General features: G+C 43.7%; 1 protein-coding gene across 1 annotated transcript in view; it reads right to left on the bottom strand.

The window, feature by feature from the left end:
* Nucleotides 1-17,230, bottom strand: part of RIC8B (RIC8 guanine nucleotide exchange factor B) — a 59,683-nt gene extending 42,453 nt beyond the window's left edge. Inside the window, exons 1-2 of the mRNA XM_073324456.2 lie at nucleotides 17,031-17,230; nucleotides 10,029-10,076 (exon numbers count right to left, since the gene is read on the bottom strand). Coding sequence (XP_073180557.1) covers nucleotides 10,029-10,076; nucleotides 17,031-17,117 — 135 coding nt within the window. The 5' untranslated portion in view covers nucleotides 17,118-17,230. The remainder of the gene's footprint in view (nucleotides 1-10,028; nucleotides 10,077-17,030) is intronic.
* Nucleotides 17,231-18,728: the final 1,498 nt, after the last annotated feature.

The raw sequence follows: 18,728 nt of genomic DNA, 5'->3' as shown, positions 1-18,728 counted from the left end.
GGCCTAAGGAATGCAGTTTAGGATCCTGGTAGGTGTGTGGAAAATTCCCAAACTCAAGCCTAGCCATATACCTTTGTTGAATTTTTAATCTAGATTACCAGTAACTTCAAGGATCAGGTCTTCTGCTTTAAAGCTAAATTGATATTGGCTCAATCTTAAAGATTCATGATTTTAATGCAGCATTGTAGAGGCAGAGGATTTGACTTGGGAGGGTGATGGAACATCCACCTGCTTTTAAAAAAAGATTAACAATTTACACAGTTATATGGTTTTGGTTTTTTAGAAAATGTCCATTTTAAAAAGGCCTCAAACAGCTAAATCATGGTCCAAGTTGTTTTTTGGAAAGGGGAGGGGGAGAGCAGCGATGGTGAGGAAATCAGTCACATCACAGGTTTGCTATGAAGTTTCATGAGCTTTATAGTTGAGAGCGCTGGCAGCACCCGCATCTTTGGCCTCAGGGATTATGTGCCAGAGCACATGATGTTCCCAGTCACTTGAATAAACGGTAACTGGCATCAAGTCATTCTGCCTTCTCCTGGACTGACATAAGTCTCTGTAGTTCATTGTGTCTTCTAACCAAGGTTTTTCATAGTTTTAAATTCTCAGTTGATTTTAATTAAGCTCTCAGTAGGGGGTTCATGAGATGGGCAAGTTTTTAATTTATTTAATACAACCTACTTTAGCAGCTGCTCAGAGGGCAGAATGTCAATGAAGTCATTAGGAACACCACACAAAAAACAGATGCAAAACTGGGTCCCATAAAAAATATTTTTTAAAGGGGGTGTGGTGGGAGACAGGCTAGTGAATTAAAAATAAAGAAACAGTGAAATAAGTATAGTAGACCTCATTCTATATATGCCCCACAGTTTTGCATTGACCACGCATAACGGATTATAGAATTTGTCAAAGAAAGAAGTTCGGAGTTTCTGGCAATCAACTAGGAGACAGTTAGGGATTTTAACATCAAATAAGGTTGTTTGGGATTGCTGGATAAGTTGAATAGCTGGCTATTTCTGCTAAAATGACCAGCATTTTATGGCATTAGGTTTTGGAGCGAAGCATCTATTGGTCTGAGTGAGAAAGTGTATACTCTTTACATGTACTATTTTAAGCTCAGTGTATTCTCAAGATGTCAGTATTGCATTGGTTTCCTTTCAGTGCAAGTTATTTTCATAGTTCTGTCAAAAATAATACATGAAAGCTTAGATTCTGGAGCACAATTCTGTAACAGTGGCTAGCATTCACAGCAAATTCTGTGGCTGCAGAGTCGCAGAATACAGAGGCCCCAACTTCTTATTTTTAAAATGTTTAACAATGGTTTCATTTTATATCTGTAAATCCACTTACACAGAGCATTGTGTCAAACGTTGTGACAGCAGCTAATTCAGTCAGCATGAGTTCTTCATATACACCTATTTTTTTTTGTATTATCTTGCATGTTTTCTCAATGGTGCCAGCTTCCATATATGTACGTCAATCATAGTGTATATATTCAGCAGTGGCTCTCAATCTTTCCAGACTACTGTACCCCTTTGCAGGAGTCTGATCTCTCACGTGTATCCCAAGTTTCACCTCACTTAAAGACTACTTGCTAACAAAAATACAAAAGTGTCACAGCCACTATTACTGAAAAATTGCTCACTTTTTATTTTATAATTGTATGGTAAAAATGAGAATCAATTGGAATATAAATATTGTACTTACATTTCAGTGTATAGTATATAGAGCAGTATAAACAAGTCATTGTTTGTATGAAATTTTAGTTTGTACTGACTTTGCTAGAACTTTTTATGTAGCCTGTTGTAAAACCAGGCAAATATATAGATGAGTTAATGTACCCCTGGAAGACCTTTGCATACCCCTGGATGACAACCACAGATATATAGAGATACAGCATTCTAGATTTCTGAGAGCTTCTGAGAATTAACTACATTCTGAGTTAAACTAAAACTCCAGTTGGTTCTGAAATGGAAAACGCTGAACAGAATATAGAACTGCTGAGCTGTTGGTGAAGTTAGTAGATTCATATGAGTGTGTGGTTAAAGGGGATTGTGGTAACATGTAATTGGCAGGTGCTAGGGGCACATTTAAAGCCCCAAAACACACTGACATGAGGATTCTGCTCCACCATGCTTGCAGCGACCCACCCCTGCCCCCCAAGACAGCAGAGAGGGCAAGACTCTTCAGTGATCTGGGGACCTGACAGGCCATGTGGGGCTGGCACACAAAGGAAGGAGGAAGACACTGTCTGGAGGAAGCTGGGTGGGCAACAGTTCTAACATAAAGTAGGGGGAGATAGGGAGCCTAGAGATGGGGAAGCAAGAAAGAAAAAAAATCTAGAATTAAAATGCAGAGAGACAGGGTCATTTCTACCATGGAGTGCATGACAAGAGTTAAAGAAGCACAGGGGTTATGGTTTAAAGAAGTGGCTTTGGTTTTGTTTTTGTTTTTTTTACAAATGTGATAATCATGTGGAAAAAATTAAGTGCTAACCAACCCATCACATACAAAAGTCAGCTGATAATTCACAAAAAAGTAAAGCAGAGGAAGAGAGAAATCCATGGTTAGAGAAACAATGCTACCAAAGTTTGAATAGCTGATCGTAAAGGAATTAAGAGAAAAGCAGAAATTACTCCCCTGCTGAAGTTTTGGGACCACAAAAAAATAACTTATTGGAGCTCTTTTTGCATTTGGCTGCTGCTCCTTGACTATTTAAGCTCAATTTTTTTTGTGTGTTAATATAAACAGTTTTCCTTCCTACCTTGATGAATTTACTTCCTCTGTTTCAGCAAAAGTATTGTTAAGCTTACAAACAACTTCTGGTCGTAAAAAGTCACTGAGAAATATGACAACATGTTAGGAGACCACAGCTCTAGCCACAAAAATGCTGCCATTTTCCCAATTTTAAAAAAATGTCACTGTTGACCAAAAAAAACCCTTAAGATTGCTACCTCCTGAGGGGGTTCCAGGCCCATTACAAGTTAACAACAACATTAGGATATCAGGCTGGTCATTTGTTTTACTGAAATACTCAACAGAATGGTTCTACAATTCCAGCCCAATTCAGTTCACTACCCCACACAAGAAAAAAAAACACGTTTCAGTAAGAGACAGCAGGCCTAGGTTCTGCAACCGCTAGGATACTGTAAAGTCATCCTCTGGCTGGAGGGTCCTATAATACTTAGGCAAAACAGGTAAATTATGATCCCAGAAGATCAAATTTTCATTTTCAGTTCGGTTATGCTAACAACTTTTTTTTAAATTGAGGTGTGGCATTACCTAGGGGTCTGATTATCCTTTAAGCAGATTTGTTAAGAGCCCTACAGATATGCTTTATTTTTTATTTCCATTCACAACGGGCATGTGTAATTCTGCAATATCAGCATGCACTGAGTACACTGCGTGAGATGAAGTCAAGTGCCTCTAGCTCCTAAGTACTTATAAGATAGCGATATACACCAGAGCACAGTAATGATTAGATTTTAAAAGAGTTAATAAAACCAAATTACTGACTGAGATGAGTCCCATGTTTCTATGCCATCCTTGTTTGATAGGCTATTTTATTTTATTGTTTAAAATTTTTTTTTAAATCGTACGCGCTTGGGATGATTTTAAGACAGACAAGAAAAACAGCTGAAAACTTTAAAAAATCAAGTTTTCTATCATGTTTCTATTTTTTTTTTTTTAGACAGATGGACTCCTCTGTAAAAAAAGGTAAATGTGTACATATAGTATTTCCAAATCTCTCAACTAATTTTTATGCACTTGTCATGCTATGCAATGCAATGCAACGCAACTTCAACAGCTTACCCAATGAAAATGCAGTGCCTATCCTCCAGGTCACCTTTTAAACTCTGTGTATATTTTCTTTCTTCTGTATGCAAATAAAGGGTTCAATCCTGCCATGCCTTCCTCAAGGACTACTCACAAGATTTTGTAGGACAAGTCCAAATAGCACAAAACTTAAAATGAAAAAAATCATAATTTGCCTTAAAGTTAATGGCCACAACTGAAAGAAGTGTGTGCATGTTTTCCTGAAACTGGATTTCCAAGGAACTTTGCTCCTAGAAGCCCTAGTTCATACTGTCTCCCATCATGTGCGCGCGCACACCCCCCCCTACACCTAGACTGGAGAGAGAAGGAGAAAGGATTCATGGAGACACCAAAAATACTTCAAATACGTACTAATAAATTTGCATATTAAATCAATGACCCCAATCATGCCTCACTGTGGCCATGTTTGCAACATTAAGGGCTTGTCTATACTTTCTGCTAAATCAGCACTGCTGCAATCGATGCAGCGGCAGCGATTTAGGGGTCTGGTGAGACAAGCTAAGTCAATGGCAGAACATTCTCCCATAGAGGTCTGTTCTCCACCTTCCTAAGAGGCGGGAGGTAAGTGGGCAGGAGAGCATCTCCCATCAACATAGCGCAGTGTAGACACCCTGTAAGTTGATCTAAGTTACGTTGACTTCAATTATGTAACTGAATTAGTGTAACTTAGGTCAACTTACAGCGTTAGTGTAGACCAGCCCTAAGTTTAAAGATTATGTTCCCCTCAAGACCTTGTCTGTTAAGAGGATTCAAAGATGGCTCTCTGATAGAACATTTTAAATAAAGGTCCTGACTAAACACCATTTTGCTGAAAGTAGTGTAATAGTAAGGAGAATGGACTGCAAAAAAAATGCTGTAAAGCACTCAGACAACCCTGCAGCATATAGCATGATGCCAACAAAGCACATTAAAAACTTAAAGACATGATCTAGTTACACACTTCTAAAGTTATTTGAGCTGAACTAATCAATTCAAATTAACACTTCTAAAGTTATCTGAACTAATCAATACAAACATACCTGCAGTTATTTGAATTTTGGTGACGAACATGGATGCTTATATTTGAATATGCAATCACTTAATACACTTTTAACAATCCCTTCCACAGGACTACAGGTTATAGTTTCAAATCATGCAATGCTACCACAAGTTAAAAGAATATCTGAATCCTTATTTAAACAAGCTTTTAGATGAACAGCTGGAAACAAGTTTCACAGCTAAAAGGAAGGGTGTCATATAAGATGTCAAGAATGAAGGAAGACGAGACACCACCAGAAAATTACTGAGAGCATGGAACAGAAGCCAAGTCAACAGGAAGGGAATCAGAGAACTAATTATATAGAGGGACTTGTGTATTATTTAAAGTTCTTGATTTTTAGTTGAGTTTATATAGAGACCTAGAATGTCAGTGTATATAGTAGTCACAATATATTTAAAACATTTTCAATAGAACTGTGTGTTATTTATTCATAGATATGTCAAGTCGTCTTAGGTTTTTATTTATATAGTTTAGAACTATGATTAAGATTGCAATATATATTAACAACTTTGATAGTTAGAAATTAACATCTTCAGGTACCAAATCTAGTTTTAAGTGGAAGTATGTTGGATATTAAACCCACTGTACCCTTAAACATCCCACTATACTGATACTAAAAATACCTTTTTCTAGCTTTTATGTGTTGGGTAAATTCACATATTGCCTTGGAATCCATTTGTGCGCTTGACTCATGAAGCTAGATTGTTCCTGTATAAGTGGTCTAGATCAGTGGTTCTCAAACTGTGGGTCAGGACCCCATTTTAATGGGTTCGCCAAGGCTGGCATTAGACTTGCTGGGTCCTAGGGTTGAAGCCCAAGCCCCACTGCCCAGGCCGAGGCCAGAGGGTTTCAGCCCTGGGTGGTGGGACTCAGGTTATAGGCCCCCTGCCTGGGGCTGAAACCCTTGGGCTTCTGCTTTGGCCCCCCATTCTGCATGGTGGGGCTCAGGTTTCAGTCCCCCACTCCTGGGGTTGTGTAGTAATTTCTCTTGTCAGAAAGGGGTCACAATGCAATGAAGTTTGAGAGCCTTAATTTCCTTGAATGTTCTTGTTCTTCAAGTAACTGCACATGGCAACTGGTTCTTTGAATAACTGCACCCACTTATGGTGTCCACATTCCCCAGAATAGCAGTTCAGAATGTTTTCTCTAGCAGTGACTAATAGCGGTCATGCATGTGCTCCCACCACCCCTCCTCACCCTGTCCCCAGGGAATAAAGTGTACAGCAACCTCAACCTCCATTCAGTTCCTTCAAACTGCTTTAAGTAATGAGTTGGAACACCAGTGTCCAACTGTATTATTGATTAACTTCCAGCCTAAATACTCAGTAAACAGTTTGTTTATAGTTGGTTACTTTTTACTGTTTCAGTTAGCAGCAGGTTAGGAAAAAAAAAAAAAGGAGTGCAGCTTTCGGTAGAGCCTAAATTCCCAGGTTTTAAATCATGCCAATCCTGGGGGGCGGGACCAGGGGAGAAGGAAATATTCCTCTCACTGATACCCAGACAATAAAGGCATATGTCATGGCTGAGGAACTCCCAGCTATCCCAGATAACTGTACCATTTTCACACCCTTCAAGAAGTGGACACAAAGGGAGAAGCAGTCTAGACTGAACCTTTTTCCTCAGGGGGCGGGGGGGAGGGGGGAAGGGGCCACAAAAAAACCATGAAAGCTATGTTAGGCTCTGACCATAGACAAAAGCTTCTTCTTTCCTGAGACAGTCTTCCAATTCTCCTATCAAAGTTGTGACACCAAACTCACGGGCCAGGAAGCAGCTGAGGCAAACTCAGGAAGATCCATCAAAACAGTCCTGCTTCCAAGGACTGAATAGTTCTGACTCAACATCAGCTCCAGTGCAACTGCAGAGGGAAGCTTTAATCAGCTGTTCTCAAACTTTGTTGCACCACGACCCCTTTCTGACAACAAAAATTACTACGTGACCCTGGGTGGGGAGGACCAAAACCTGAGCCCTGCACCCCGAGCCCGAAGCCAGAGCCCTGCTGCCCCAGGCAGAGGGGGCCGAAGCCCAAGGGCTTCATCCCTGGAAGAGGGGACTGTAACTTGAGCCCTCCACAAAAAGAAACAAGGGTACCAGTTATGAAAACTTCTTTGAAGCAACACATCAGTAAAATTAAAGGATGCAAGTCCCACTTTTATCTTTCAGTCTCCTGTCATGGTTCCTGCATCAGTTTTCTTCAGCCAAAGACACCAATTCCTCTGCAGCTTCTGACAGGAGTCTTCCATTAAAAAGAAATATCAACGGAGAGAAAATAATAATGAGAAGAAGCTTCCTATTACATCTAAAGATGCTCATTCTCACTATGCTCCTTGGTTTCCTCTGAATTGGCCACATCTCTTTCCATATGGCCACAATACTCAATTTCAGGAGCAAGTTCTCCCACAATATATGGGAACTATTTGTGACTCTCAGGCTGCAGACTCTCAGTTCTAATCATTTTCCTTGTCTAGTTGGAGACACAAAGGAACATATTTTAAGTGATGATGAAATACCTGCTCATCGGGACAATCATTCTGATCCTATACTTGATTCTTCTTTCTTACCTGATGAAATCATTGCACAGGCTACTCCACTTTCACCTGATAATTTTAAAACTTTTCAGGAATTACTGAAGCATATAGTACACACACACACACACACACACTCACTCTTCATTTGGATATAGTTCAGGAAAAAGCATATAAACTATTTGATATTCAACAATCCGCAGCCCAACTGCATTAGATGCTGCCGATTCTGGTGCTTGTTCAATGGCTACAGGTATTGTAATGCAACACTAGTCATGGTTATCTGCCTTAAGTTTTACCAAAAGAAGTTCAAGCAGCAATTGAAGACTTGCCATTCAAATGGTCAGAATCTGTTCAGTTCTAATATTGATAATCTCTGCATTCATTACAAGATTCAAGATCCAAGCTCAGATTTTATAGAATTTCAAAAACAAGGAATTTTGTCCTCAGTCTTCCGTCTCCAGATATAGGAAAGCTCAATATTCTTTTTTCCATGTTCTCAACACCAGAGGCCTTCTGTACAATTAAAGAAAGATCTACATATTAAAAGAAGTCAGCTCCATTACCCTCTCCTGTACTACTCAGTTGGATCAGGCACAGAGACATCAGATTCGAAGCAGTGGTCAAGGATCTTTTACAGACACTCCCCCGACTTATGCAATTGTTCCATTCCGGAACGCCTTGCGTAACTCGAGTTTTGTGTAAGTCAGAAACATATATCTGACATTACGCCAACAAAAAAAAACAACCCCAAAACACTCTTTATTTCTAGCTTACGGAGCTTCTTCCAGAAGCGCAGATTTGCATAAATCAAGTCTTGCGTAACCCGGGGAGCGTCTGTACTAATCTAACAAAGATCTATGCCCTTTTACTTCACACTCTGATTCCTGTCTATTTTTTTTCCTGCAGGCTTGGATGCCATTCACCACAGATTGATGGGTCCATCAAGTAGGCAAGGATCGTTATGCCATTCAATTTCAAACCTTTTCTTCCTTCCTGCCCCATTTCCCAGTTCCTTTTCAGGGACTATTCTCATGAGAATGCCACATGCCAGCAGATAGAGGACCTCATCAAGTTAGGAACATTAGAATCAGCACATGAAGCTAGGAGCATTAGAATTAGTACATCAGAATGGCTTCTATTTTCTTTATTTCCTCATACCAAACATACAGTTAGTCCTCAGGAACCTTAAATACATTCAACACACCAAATTCCACATGGTAGCTCTCACTTCAATTATCCCAGCACTAGATACCATGGATTAGTTCATTACCCTCAACTTGCAGGACATTTATTTTGATGTGCAAGTGCACTCACAAATGCCAAGTTTTATGGCTCTGGGGAGTCATTATCCATTCTGGCACTTCCTTTCAGAAGGTCATTGACACTGCAGGTGTTTATGAAGCACCTGCCAGGACTAGCAGCTCATTTATGCTTATAAGCATTGTACATTTACTTTTATCTGGACAATTGGCTTGTAAAGGGGAAGTCACGAATGCAAGTCATAGCAGCAGCAAGCAAAGTGATTAATTTATTTTTATCTCTGGGTTTGGGGATCAACAAAGTCAAATCTGGATCTGTCCCGGTCTATAGGAGACCTCTGATTAATTCTAGATTGAGAAGCAGTGAGGACATTCTTTCTACTGAAAGTATTTCAAATAAAAAAAATTTTATCCTTCACATCTGTACTTACCCTCTGCCTACAATAAGAAAGAGTTGAAAACTTTTAGGCCATATGGCTTCGTATATGTTTGTAAATCCAACTGCCAGATTATGTGTCAGACCATTTCAAGCATGGATCAAGTCACCTTATAAACCAACACTCAATGATTTGTCATTAAAAGTACTGATTCCTGATCAAATCCTGGAACCTTGATGGAATGATAGACAAAGGGAAATGTATGTGTGGGAATTCCATTTGCTTCTCTAGTCATGTCTGAAGCTCAGATAACCGATTTATCCAAAATAGGCTGGGATGCACATATTACTTTTGTCCTCGTGGCCTCTGGTCATGTCTAGAACCTACGATTCACATAAAACATACTAGAACTGAGAACCGTGAGATTAGCTTGCAAAACCTTTCTGCTTTTCATCAAGGACTCTTCAATTCAAGTTCTCATGGACAATTCTACAGTTACATATTATACAGACAGAGGTTGAGATCAGACCATCTTTTTCAAGAAGCCACAAAACTTTCAGAATGGTGTATTGAGAAGCACATCAGTCTGACAGCTCTTCATTTCCTGTGAGAAAAAATGGTATTGTGTACTCACTAAGTAGGCAGATGTCTTGTCTGATGAATGGGAAATGAAAAATTTTCTATTAACCCAAGTCTTCCAAGAATGGGGAATTCCATTTGCTTCTTCCTCCGGTTGAGTTAGTGGTCCCTTAATTTATTTTTCCTAATCAGAACCTCCAACAAGATTACTTAGCTCTTTTGTTATTTTTCTTTATCAGTTCTTCTGGAACTCAGTTTCTTTTTCTGACAGCACAGCAAGGCAAAACATGTATGTCATCGCGTGACAAACTACACTCAGTTGTATCACCTCAGTGGTAGTGGACTCTGAACACAGAGCAAAGGAAAGACTGCCTGAAAGGGGGCATGCACAAGTAGAAAGGTTTGTTTTGCTTACCTTTCTTTTGTCCTCATCTGCAGGATCAAATTTGAAAGTGGCCCTATTCTGGGGAAAGAAATAAATTAAATGTAAAATAATTGCCATAATCTGATTAGAACAAATTTCAGTTTTAACATGAATCTCAGTTGATATGGTGCAAAGGACTTTCTTGAATCATGTAATCTAACCCACTGCATCCAACTGTGAGGCTACAGTAAGCTTGCAATAAGTGCCTCTAAATTGTTCCCCAATTACCTCTATAGTTGTAGTATAAGCCTGGATCTTGGAGCTATGTACTGCTAACCTTTACTCCCTCTGTTGTCATGGCCAAGTCACTTAGGGCCAAAGACTGACCCCATTGAAATCAGGGATATTTTTGTCAAACTTCAATGGGCAATGGAATCAGGCCAGCAAGATAATACCTACTTACACACAAGGGAAACTGCAGTTATCTCCATCTTTTCACCTTATACAGGTGTTGAGGATTAGTTCCATGTGTAAATCAGCAAGGCTATTTAGGTTTCAGAGTAACAGCCGTGTTAGTCTGTATTCGCAAAAAGAATACAAATAAATATGTGTATAAATAAAGTCTGCTGCAGTTTCCACGGCATGCATCCGATGAAGTGAGCTGTAGCTCACGAAAGCTCATGCTCAAATAAATTGGTTAGTCTCTAAGGTGCCACAAGTACTCCTTTTCTTTTTGCAAGGCTATTTAGTTACTCAGGCTTTACAAACGTAAGTGGTGCATCTCATTTGTAGGTTGGGAAATTCTGCTTTAGGTTGATTTTCCCAGTTTGGGTATTTTTAAAATAATTCATCCAGAAAATGCTGATTCAAATAAGAGTGAGTACAGTACAAGATCTGTTGATATATTTCTTCAATTTTTAATTTTTACTGGTTGTCTAAATGCATTACCTAGTGTTCTTTTGTTATGGGTACAATTAAGTGTGAGGAAGGTGTGGTCTCACAGAACTTGAGCTAGTGATGGACATTAGTTCTATTTTAGAAAATTCTGAACTGTATTAATCAGCACTCAAGTGGCAAAAAATATTGTTAGAATTTTTTTTTTAAACTTGAGAACAGCAATTAGTTATTTAACAATATTTGGTCTTTAAGAATGCTAAAAAGAGATGGAAAGCAATAGAGTGTAAGACTCTTGCTAAGCTATTTAATTTTATCTAATGAAGTGAACGTTGATCTTTACTATCTCTGTCCTTTAACACCATAAGAGGAAAAAATGACAAGCTGCTACCTTTCATACAAATGATCCAAAGGTCAAGCATGACTGCCTTACATGGCTTATCTACAGGCACTCTCCCTTGCACGGCACCAAGCATGCACCTACGTTGGCAAAAACTGGACTAGATGTCACTATCTGGACTCACTATCAAAAGTTATCAGCATCAGTCTCTTCAAGTAACAGGCTCTCAAGGTCAGATGAGGATTGTTTTACTGTTTGCATTGTTGGGCAGGTCTGATGTGAGGGGAGTAAAAAGAATCTGTAAAGCTGTGGTAGCTGTTTTTAACTACACTTAATGACCATGAAGGTACCAGCAGAAAGTCTCTGGGTAGGAAGACGCAGAGGACAGGCTTTGGATATGTCTTTAGGAAACAAAATCTGGCTCAGTATTAAGTGGGACTCCCCCAAGCAGAACATCTATTAGGGCTAGATGGGAAGAGTTCACCACCTCCTCATCACAGATGTCAGAGTGAAAGAAAGGGGCCCAGACCTTGGCAGTATCTTTTTATTGATACGACGCCTTGAAAAGACTAGAGAAACCTTTACTGGGGGTAAGGTATCTTTGAGCAAGAGAGAAAACAAACACATTTGGTGTGCCCATGGCAGATGGGGCCATGGAGTGGGAAGAGAAGGAATGAGTATCTAAATAAATGCTCTTTTAAACAGCCATCTGCAACCACCAATAAACAACTCTTAAAAGTTAGACACACAGAACTGGGTCCTTCTATTAAAGAAATAAGTTATCTGCTGCTTTTAGAATTTGCTGGGTTTTCTTTTCTTAAAAATTTGAAAAGTGTGCCCAGGGTAATAGGTTGTTTTTTCCACGTGCCTTAACAAATCTAGCTAACTATCAGTTTGTAATGGAACCTAGACACTGCGATGTTTTCTGCTTCTGCCTGATTATGCCTTAGAGGCTAAATAAATGAGACACAGAAACACTGTGGTAAGACTTCTTTGTAAGGACCATAATAGGCAGGGGATGGGTCAGATTGGGAACATGTTTAGAGATTCATTCCTGCAGCCCAAGTTTTTCTGGAATACACAGCAAAACCTCCAGTCATCAGAAGGAGAAACTTTAACCACAGCTTACATGCTAAATCCTACTAAGGAAAGCTTCCCAAGCCATTCCCTGCCCCAAATGAGTAGGGGTTGGCATGTCTGACCAAGTGAGGGATTTTTTGCTGGGTGGGGTTGTTGAGAAGGGAGGGGGACAAACAGAGATAAAGTATTAGATATTTATGTGCATTCAGACACTGATTGCATATACGGAATTTAACAAAAATACAGTTCTCGGCCTTACATTCCTGCAGTCTGCCCCTCAGGCACAAACCCCCATACCTCAGGTGACAGTTATCTAAACCCTCTGTTGGGCCACAGGCAAGTGAATTCCAGAGCAGAAATTCACACACAGGTGATACCTTGACAGTAGCCCTAACGGATACAATCAAGTCTATCAGCAATTAGGCAAGAACATGCTGAGATACTCTGCTCAATCTCCAACAAAACCCCAGGTAGCTGGAGGCTTCTGCTAAAATAATCAACAGTAAAACTGCTACTGTCATCATTAAACATCACTCAATAAGAAATTGAGATACGTTTCTATCCATCTCATACCTAGGAAGACAACCATGAACTGATTCCCATTCATAAAGGTTTTCCTTTCAAATCACAGGGCTAGAAATGTAAAGAAATGAAAAGCTTACTCCGCACAAAACAGACAAAGCCACCCAGAAGCCTTGGTACAGGATACAAGCTATGGCCAAGATTCAGACTGAGCTGGTACTGTGCTGAGATGAGCAGCTGCAACAGCACAAGAAAGAAGAGGTGGCAACTTAAGAAGCTAGTACTCAAATCTAGCAGATTTAGAGTTCAAAATAAGCCTTTAATTGCTTCCAAAAGCATGCTAGAAGATACAGCTGTTCTCCAAAGTCTGAAGTAACAGCAGTCTGACAGAATAAGGCATCTACTTTTATGTCAAATGATCTTCAAAGATAGACTACACCACCTAGGGTTGCCTCCCAGATTGGCCAGGAGTCTCCCGGAATCAGCCTCGATCTCCCAGTGGCTATTGAAAGCAATCTGGGAGATTTTAATAGGCCATTAGAAGTCCGGTGGGCAGGGCACAGCAGAGCTAAGGCAGGCTCCCTACCTGCCCTGGCTCCATGTGGCTCCTGGAAGCAACCACTACATCCCTCTGGCTCCTAGGCGCAGAGGTGGCCAGGGGGGTTTCTGTGTCCTGCCCCCACCCTGTGTGCTGACTCCAAAAAACTCCTATTGGCCTAGGTTCCCAGCCAATGGGAGCTGCGGGGGCAATACCTGCAGGCAGGGGCATCACACAGAGCCGCCTGGCCACCCCGAACCTGACCGACCACTTCTGGGAGCCTGCCGCACCCCAACCCCTTGCCCCAGCCCTGAGCCCCCTCCTGCACCCAAACTCCGTCCCAAAGCCCACACCCTCCTGCACCCCAACGCCCTGCCCCAGGCTCAGCGCGGAGCCCCCTCCTACACTCCAAACCCCTTGGCCCCACCCCCAGCACCCCCTCTTGAACCCCAACCCCCGTCCCAGTCTGGTGAAAGTGAGTGAGTGTGTGGGAGAGAGTGAGCGATTGGGAGGGGAGGGGGAAAGAAGGGAAGAGAAGATGTAGGGGGCAGGGCCTTGGAAGAGGTGCAGGGCACGGCTGTCTGGGTTTGTGCGATTAGACAGTTGGCAACCTTACACCACCAAAACAATCTAAATGTCATGAAGTCCATATCAGACAAAAATGGAACCAATCATCTAGCTCAGCGGTTCTCAAACTGTGGGTTGGGACCCCAAAGCGGGTCACAACTCGATTTTAATGGGATCACCAGGGCTGGCGTTAGACTTGCTGGGGTCGAAGCCCAAGCCCCACCACCCAGGACCAAATCCCAAGGCCCCTGAGGTCAAAGCCAAAGCCTGAGGGTTTCATCCCTGGATAGCAAGTCTCAGGTTACAGCTTGCCCCCCTGCCTAGGGCTGAAGCCCTTGGGCTTTGACTTTGCTGGCCCCCCCACCCCCTGGAGGAGTAGGGACTCGGGCTTTGGCTTTGTCCCCTCTGAGGCGGTGGGGCTCAGGCTTCATTCCTCCCTCCTGTGGTTGTGTAGTAATTTTTGTTGCCAGAAGGGGGTCACGGTACAATGAAGTTTGAGAACCCCTAATTTAGCCCAACAAGTGAAAAACTAAACTTCTGGCTCTCATGCTACCAGGGAATCCAAACATATCCCCAAGCCCCTTGACTACACATGGGCATACCCCTGTGGTAATGGAAGCTGACATGCCCTTTGCCACCACCCACTAGATGCTTCTTGCCAGCATCTTCAGCTCAGCCTCTTCTGAACTGAGCTTCAGCAGGCTCTCTTGCACACTCATGCCCTTATTTTGGCCAGGTATACAAGCAAATTAAATAAGCTGTGTCTCCTGGATTTTATGAAAGAGACAGCGCTCCATGTTATTCACATGCTGACAGCAGTCACAGACCACATGGTCTCCACATCACCCAGTGGCCTCACATATACACCAAGCAAGATGAGTGACAAGCGAACCCTAGCCAAGAGTGTCCTTCAGGTGGATGAGAAGTTACCCATCACCATCTTCCAAGAGAAAGGAATGGAATGACTCAAGTGCAATCCCATCCACTCCCTGACCAACTCTGCAGCCATATTATCAAAACCTTGCAGTCACTGGTACTATAGGCTGAAGGCAAAGCTAAAAAAATCATTATGGTATTCTTATTTCTGAGCGTGGCTGTTATTTTGTGAGGGATAAATAATGAGGACATTACAGGGAAGGTTAATAGTCATACAGCATTCATACAAAGAAAAGGAGTACTTGTGGCACCTTAGAGACTAACCAATTTATTTGAGCATAAGCTTTCGTGAGCTACAGCTCGCTTCATCGGATGCATAAAAGTGGAAAATGCAGTGAGGATATTTTTATACACACAGACCATGAAAAAATGGGTGTTTATCATACAAACTGTAAGGAGAGTGATCACTTTAGATAAGCTATTACCAGCAGGAGAGTGGGGTGGGGGGAGAGAAAACCTTTTGAAGTGATAAACACCCATTTTTTCATGGTCTGTGTGTATAAAAATATCCTCACTGTATTTTCCACTTTTATGCATCCGATGAAGTGAGCTGTAGCTCACGAAAGCTTATGCTCAAATAAATCGGTTAGTCTCTAAGGTGCCACAAGTACTCCTTTTCTTTTTGCGAACACAGACTAACACAGCCGCTACTCTGAAACCTAGCATTCATACAGTGCATGGTGATTTATAGCCTAGGCAAGGTGAAGAGACATTCAGGTCAGACTATTTTACGGTGTAATTATACATTAAGATAATGCCTAAAGGTCCCAGTCAAGATCAGGGCCCTTTCATGCTAGGCACTGAACAAACATGGCATACCCTAAACCTAAGGAGTGACAAATGGTGGAGTGGAGGAGGAGAAGCTATAAATCACCACACACTTGTAAATATTAACCTTCCCTGAAATTGCCTCATTACTGATCCCTCACAAAATAAAATTCCCACTCAGAAATAAGAATACCATTTTTTTCAGCTCTGTCATCAGCCTGTAATACCAGTAACTGCACGATTTTGATTGGAGTGGGGAAGGAGGGTAACAAAGATCTTGCAGGTTTCAGAGTAGCAGCCGTGTTAGTCTGTATTCGCAAAAAGAAAAGGAGTACTTGTGGCACCTTAGAGACTAACCAATTTGTCTGAGCATAAGCTTTCGTGAGCTATAGCTCAATTCATCGGATGTTAGTCTCTAAGGTGCCACACGTACTTTTTTTTTTTTAAAAGATCTTGCAGTTGATTTGATTTCTTGCATGGGTGTCATATAGACAGACACATACATACACACACACATACTTGGAAAACAAGAGAGAGAGAGAAAGTCACATAAGCGTTGCTTAATTTCATATCTTCCCAAGTAAAACTAAGGTATTTGTGGTAGAGAAGGCGGAACGCACATGAAATGAGAGGCGTGAAGACCAGGTGAAGGAGCAAAGGGGGTTATTTCAGGGAGGTGTATTTTGGGATCACTTAAGAAAGATAACTGGTGTTTGTTAATTTGTGGAAATTTACAAGGTTAAAAAAAAAGGGTGGGGGGGAGTTTACAGGCAGTAGCCAGGGGCATTCCAGCAAAGAACAACGATTACGGGAGGAAGCAGGAAAGAGTGGGAACATACTAAGGTATCTGAGGCAGGGACAGGGATGCACGAGGGAAAGGGGTCGGCAGGAAGCAGGGGTTAAAGGGGGAGCTGGAGTAAGGCGGGATTTCACAGAGATAACAGGTGCCCGTGACCTGGAGTCACGAAGCGGGCGGCTGCGGGGAGTAACGGGGGCCGCGGGGGGCTACGCGGGTGCCCGCGGAGCACTCCCGAGGGGCGGTGTCTGTGGGAGAGCGTTACGAGGGCTCCCGCGGGGCTGGGGGGTCAGCGCGGTCCGAACGCGGGGCGGCGAGGGAAGCGGGCCGGCGGGCGGGCCGGGGCGCAGAGGAGGCTGCTGGCAGCGCTGTGCCCGGGGAGCTGGAAGCGGGGGTGACAGTTACACGGCGGCGGCGGGGGGGGAGGGGGGGATGCTGCGCGAGCGGGGCAGCACACCGGGCGGAGGGGGGGGGGGGAGCTCGAGGGTGTTACACGAGGGGAGCTAACGGGGGCGGGGGGAGTTATACCGAGGTCCGGGGCTGTGGCGACGGCGGCTTATACCGAGGCCTGGGAGGGGGGGCTGGCCTGGGAGGGGGCGGGGGGCGCGTTACCTTCTCGTTGTACCGGCCCAGGACCCGCTCGAGGCCCTCGGCCCCGCCGCGCCCCCTCACGGCCTCCAGCGCCGTCTCCAACTCCATGCCTGCGGGGCGCTCCCGAGCCGCGGGCACCGCAGCCGCAGCGCCTCCGCTAGCAGCAGCCAACACCCAGCCAGCTGCTCCCCGACCTTTCACCCTTCACCGCCAATGACGCCACGTTTGCCCTGGAAACCAACGGCCCGGCCCCACCCGGCTAGGCGGGGCGAAGGGAGAGTTCGGTCGCTGTTGGCTGGAGCGGGCCTGGGGGAGGCGGGCTCGTGCCCATTTCGTCGTTCCTATTGGCTGCGCTCTATTTCCCTCCCCAGTTCAGGGCAGAAGCCCCCGGCGCCCCCTCAGGCAAGGCCGAGGCTGGTAGAGACTACATTTCCCAGCGTACAGTGCGTCAGCAACACGGCCATGCATGGCGGGACCTGCCGCCTGTTCGTGATGTGTTGCATGCTGGGAGTTGTAGTCCCTAGGGTCTACGCCGATGGGGGAGTTAGCGGGGGCGGGAGGGCAGAGAAACTTTTAATTATCACAGTCTCCACTGGAAGCATTGACGTGCTGTGTGTGTGAATGTGTGTCTTGTCCCCCGCAACTCCTTCGTGCCTCAGTTTCCCCAGCGGCCCGATGGTCATCACGACATGTCCCTACTGTGGTGGCTAATACAGCTGATAACAACATGCATTCGGCCCCAGCCGCAGGCTCTCAACCATTTATGTCCTTTTGCAGGAGGCTGCAAACACCAGATCCCGCTATGGGGGTTACCACTTGTGGCCCTTCGTCCCAATGGGCCAGACAGGCACGTCGCAGCATCTGTGCCTCGGGGTCATAACGCTGGCCCGGTGTGGGCTGATGCCCTCGAATCACATGGAGTTAGTTACATTAGTGCAGGAGGGCTGTGAGGGGTAACAGAGAGCACAGGACTGGGCACTAGGCGTGGGGCAGCGGGCCTCAAGAGCGGAGTGTTGAGCTGGGTGCAGTGTGGAGATCGTGGAGCTGGGTTTAGAGGCAAAGTGACGGTGACAGACAGCTCAGAACTGGGTGTGGGGGAGTTACAGGAGGAGAAAACTTGCGGCGGGGGGGGGGCGGGGGCGGGAGAGCTCTATCCTGCCCTCCAGGCAAATTCTGGTTGCACCCCTGCAGGACGATATTGCAGCATAGGGTGATATGCCATTAGTATATGATGGGTTTCAGAGTAGCAGCTGTGTTAGTCTGTATTCACAAAAAGAAAAGGAGTACTAGTGGCACCTTAGAGACTAACCAATTTATTTGAGCATAAGCTGTCGTGAGCTACAGCTCACTTCATTGGATGCAACATATGTGTTCCATCATACAAGTGCACAATGATGCCACTTCAATGTCTTGACTCTTTGTCCAAGGGTGAGAAAATCTATGTAAGTGGGAACTGGGTGGGCAAGTGCCATGAGGAGGGTGTGTCCTGAGGTTCCAGCCATAAAGGCGGATAAGGAGGTCTCTTTTGACTTTCTCTTAGCCTGTAGCTGAAGAAGAGAGCAGTCATTGGTATTGGGCATGAGATAAAGCTTAAAATAAATATTCTGGTGACCACCTGAGAAAAGCTGGAGCCACCACAGCTGCCTGGAACAGCTGAAGAGTCAGGGTGGTCAGGCAGCCGCTACAAAAACTTATAAAAAGCAAGAGGCAAATATGCAC

The sequence above is a fragment of the Lepidochelys kempii genome, chromosome 1, assembly GCF_965140285.1.
Source record: "Lepidochelys kempii isolate rLepKem1 chromosome 1, rLepKem1.hap1, whole genome shotgun sequence".
Lineage (NCBI taxonomy): Eukaryota > Metazoa > Chordata > Testudines > Cheloniidae > Lepidochelys > Lepidochelys kempii.
Note: the sequence above shows the minus strand (reverse complement) of the source record. Positions and strands in the feature narration are given on the sequence as shown.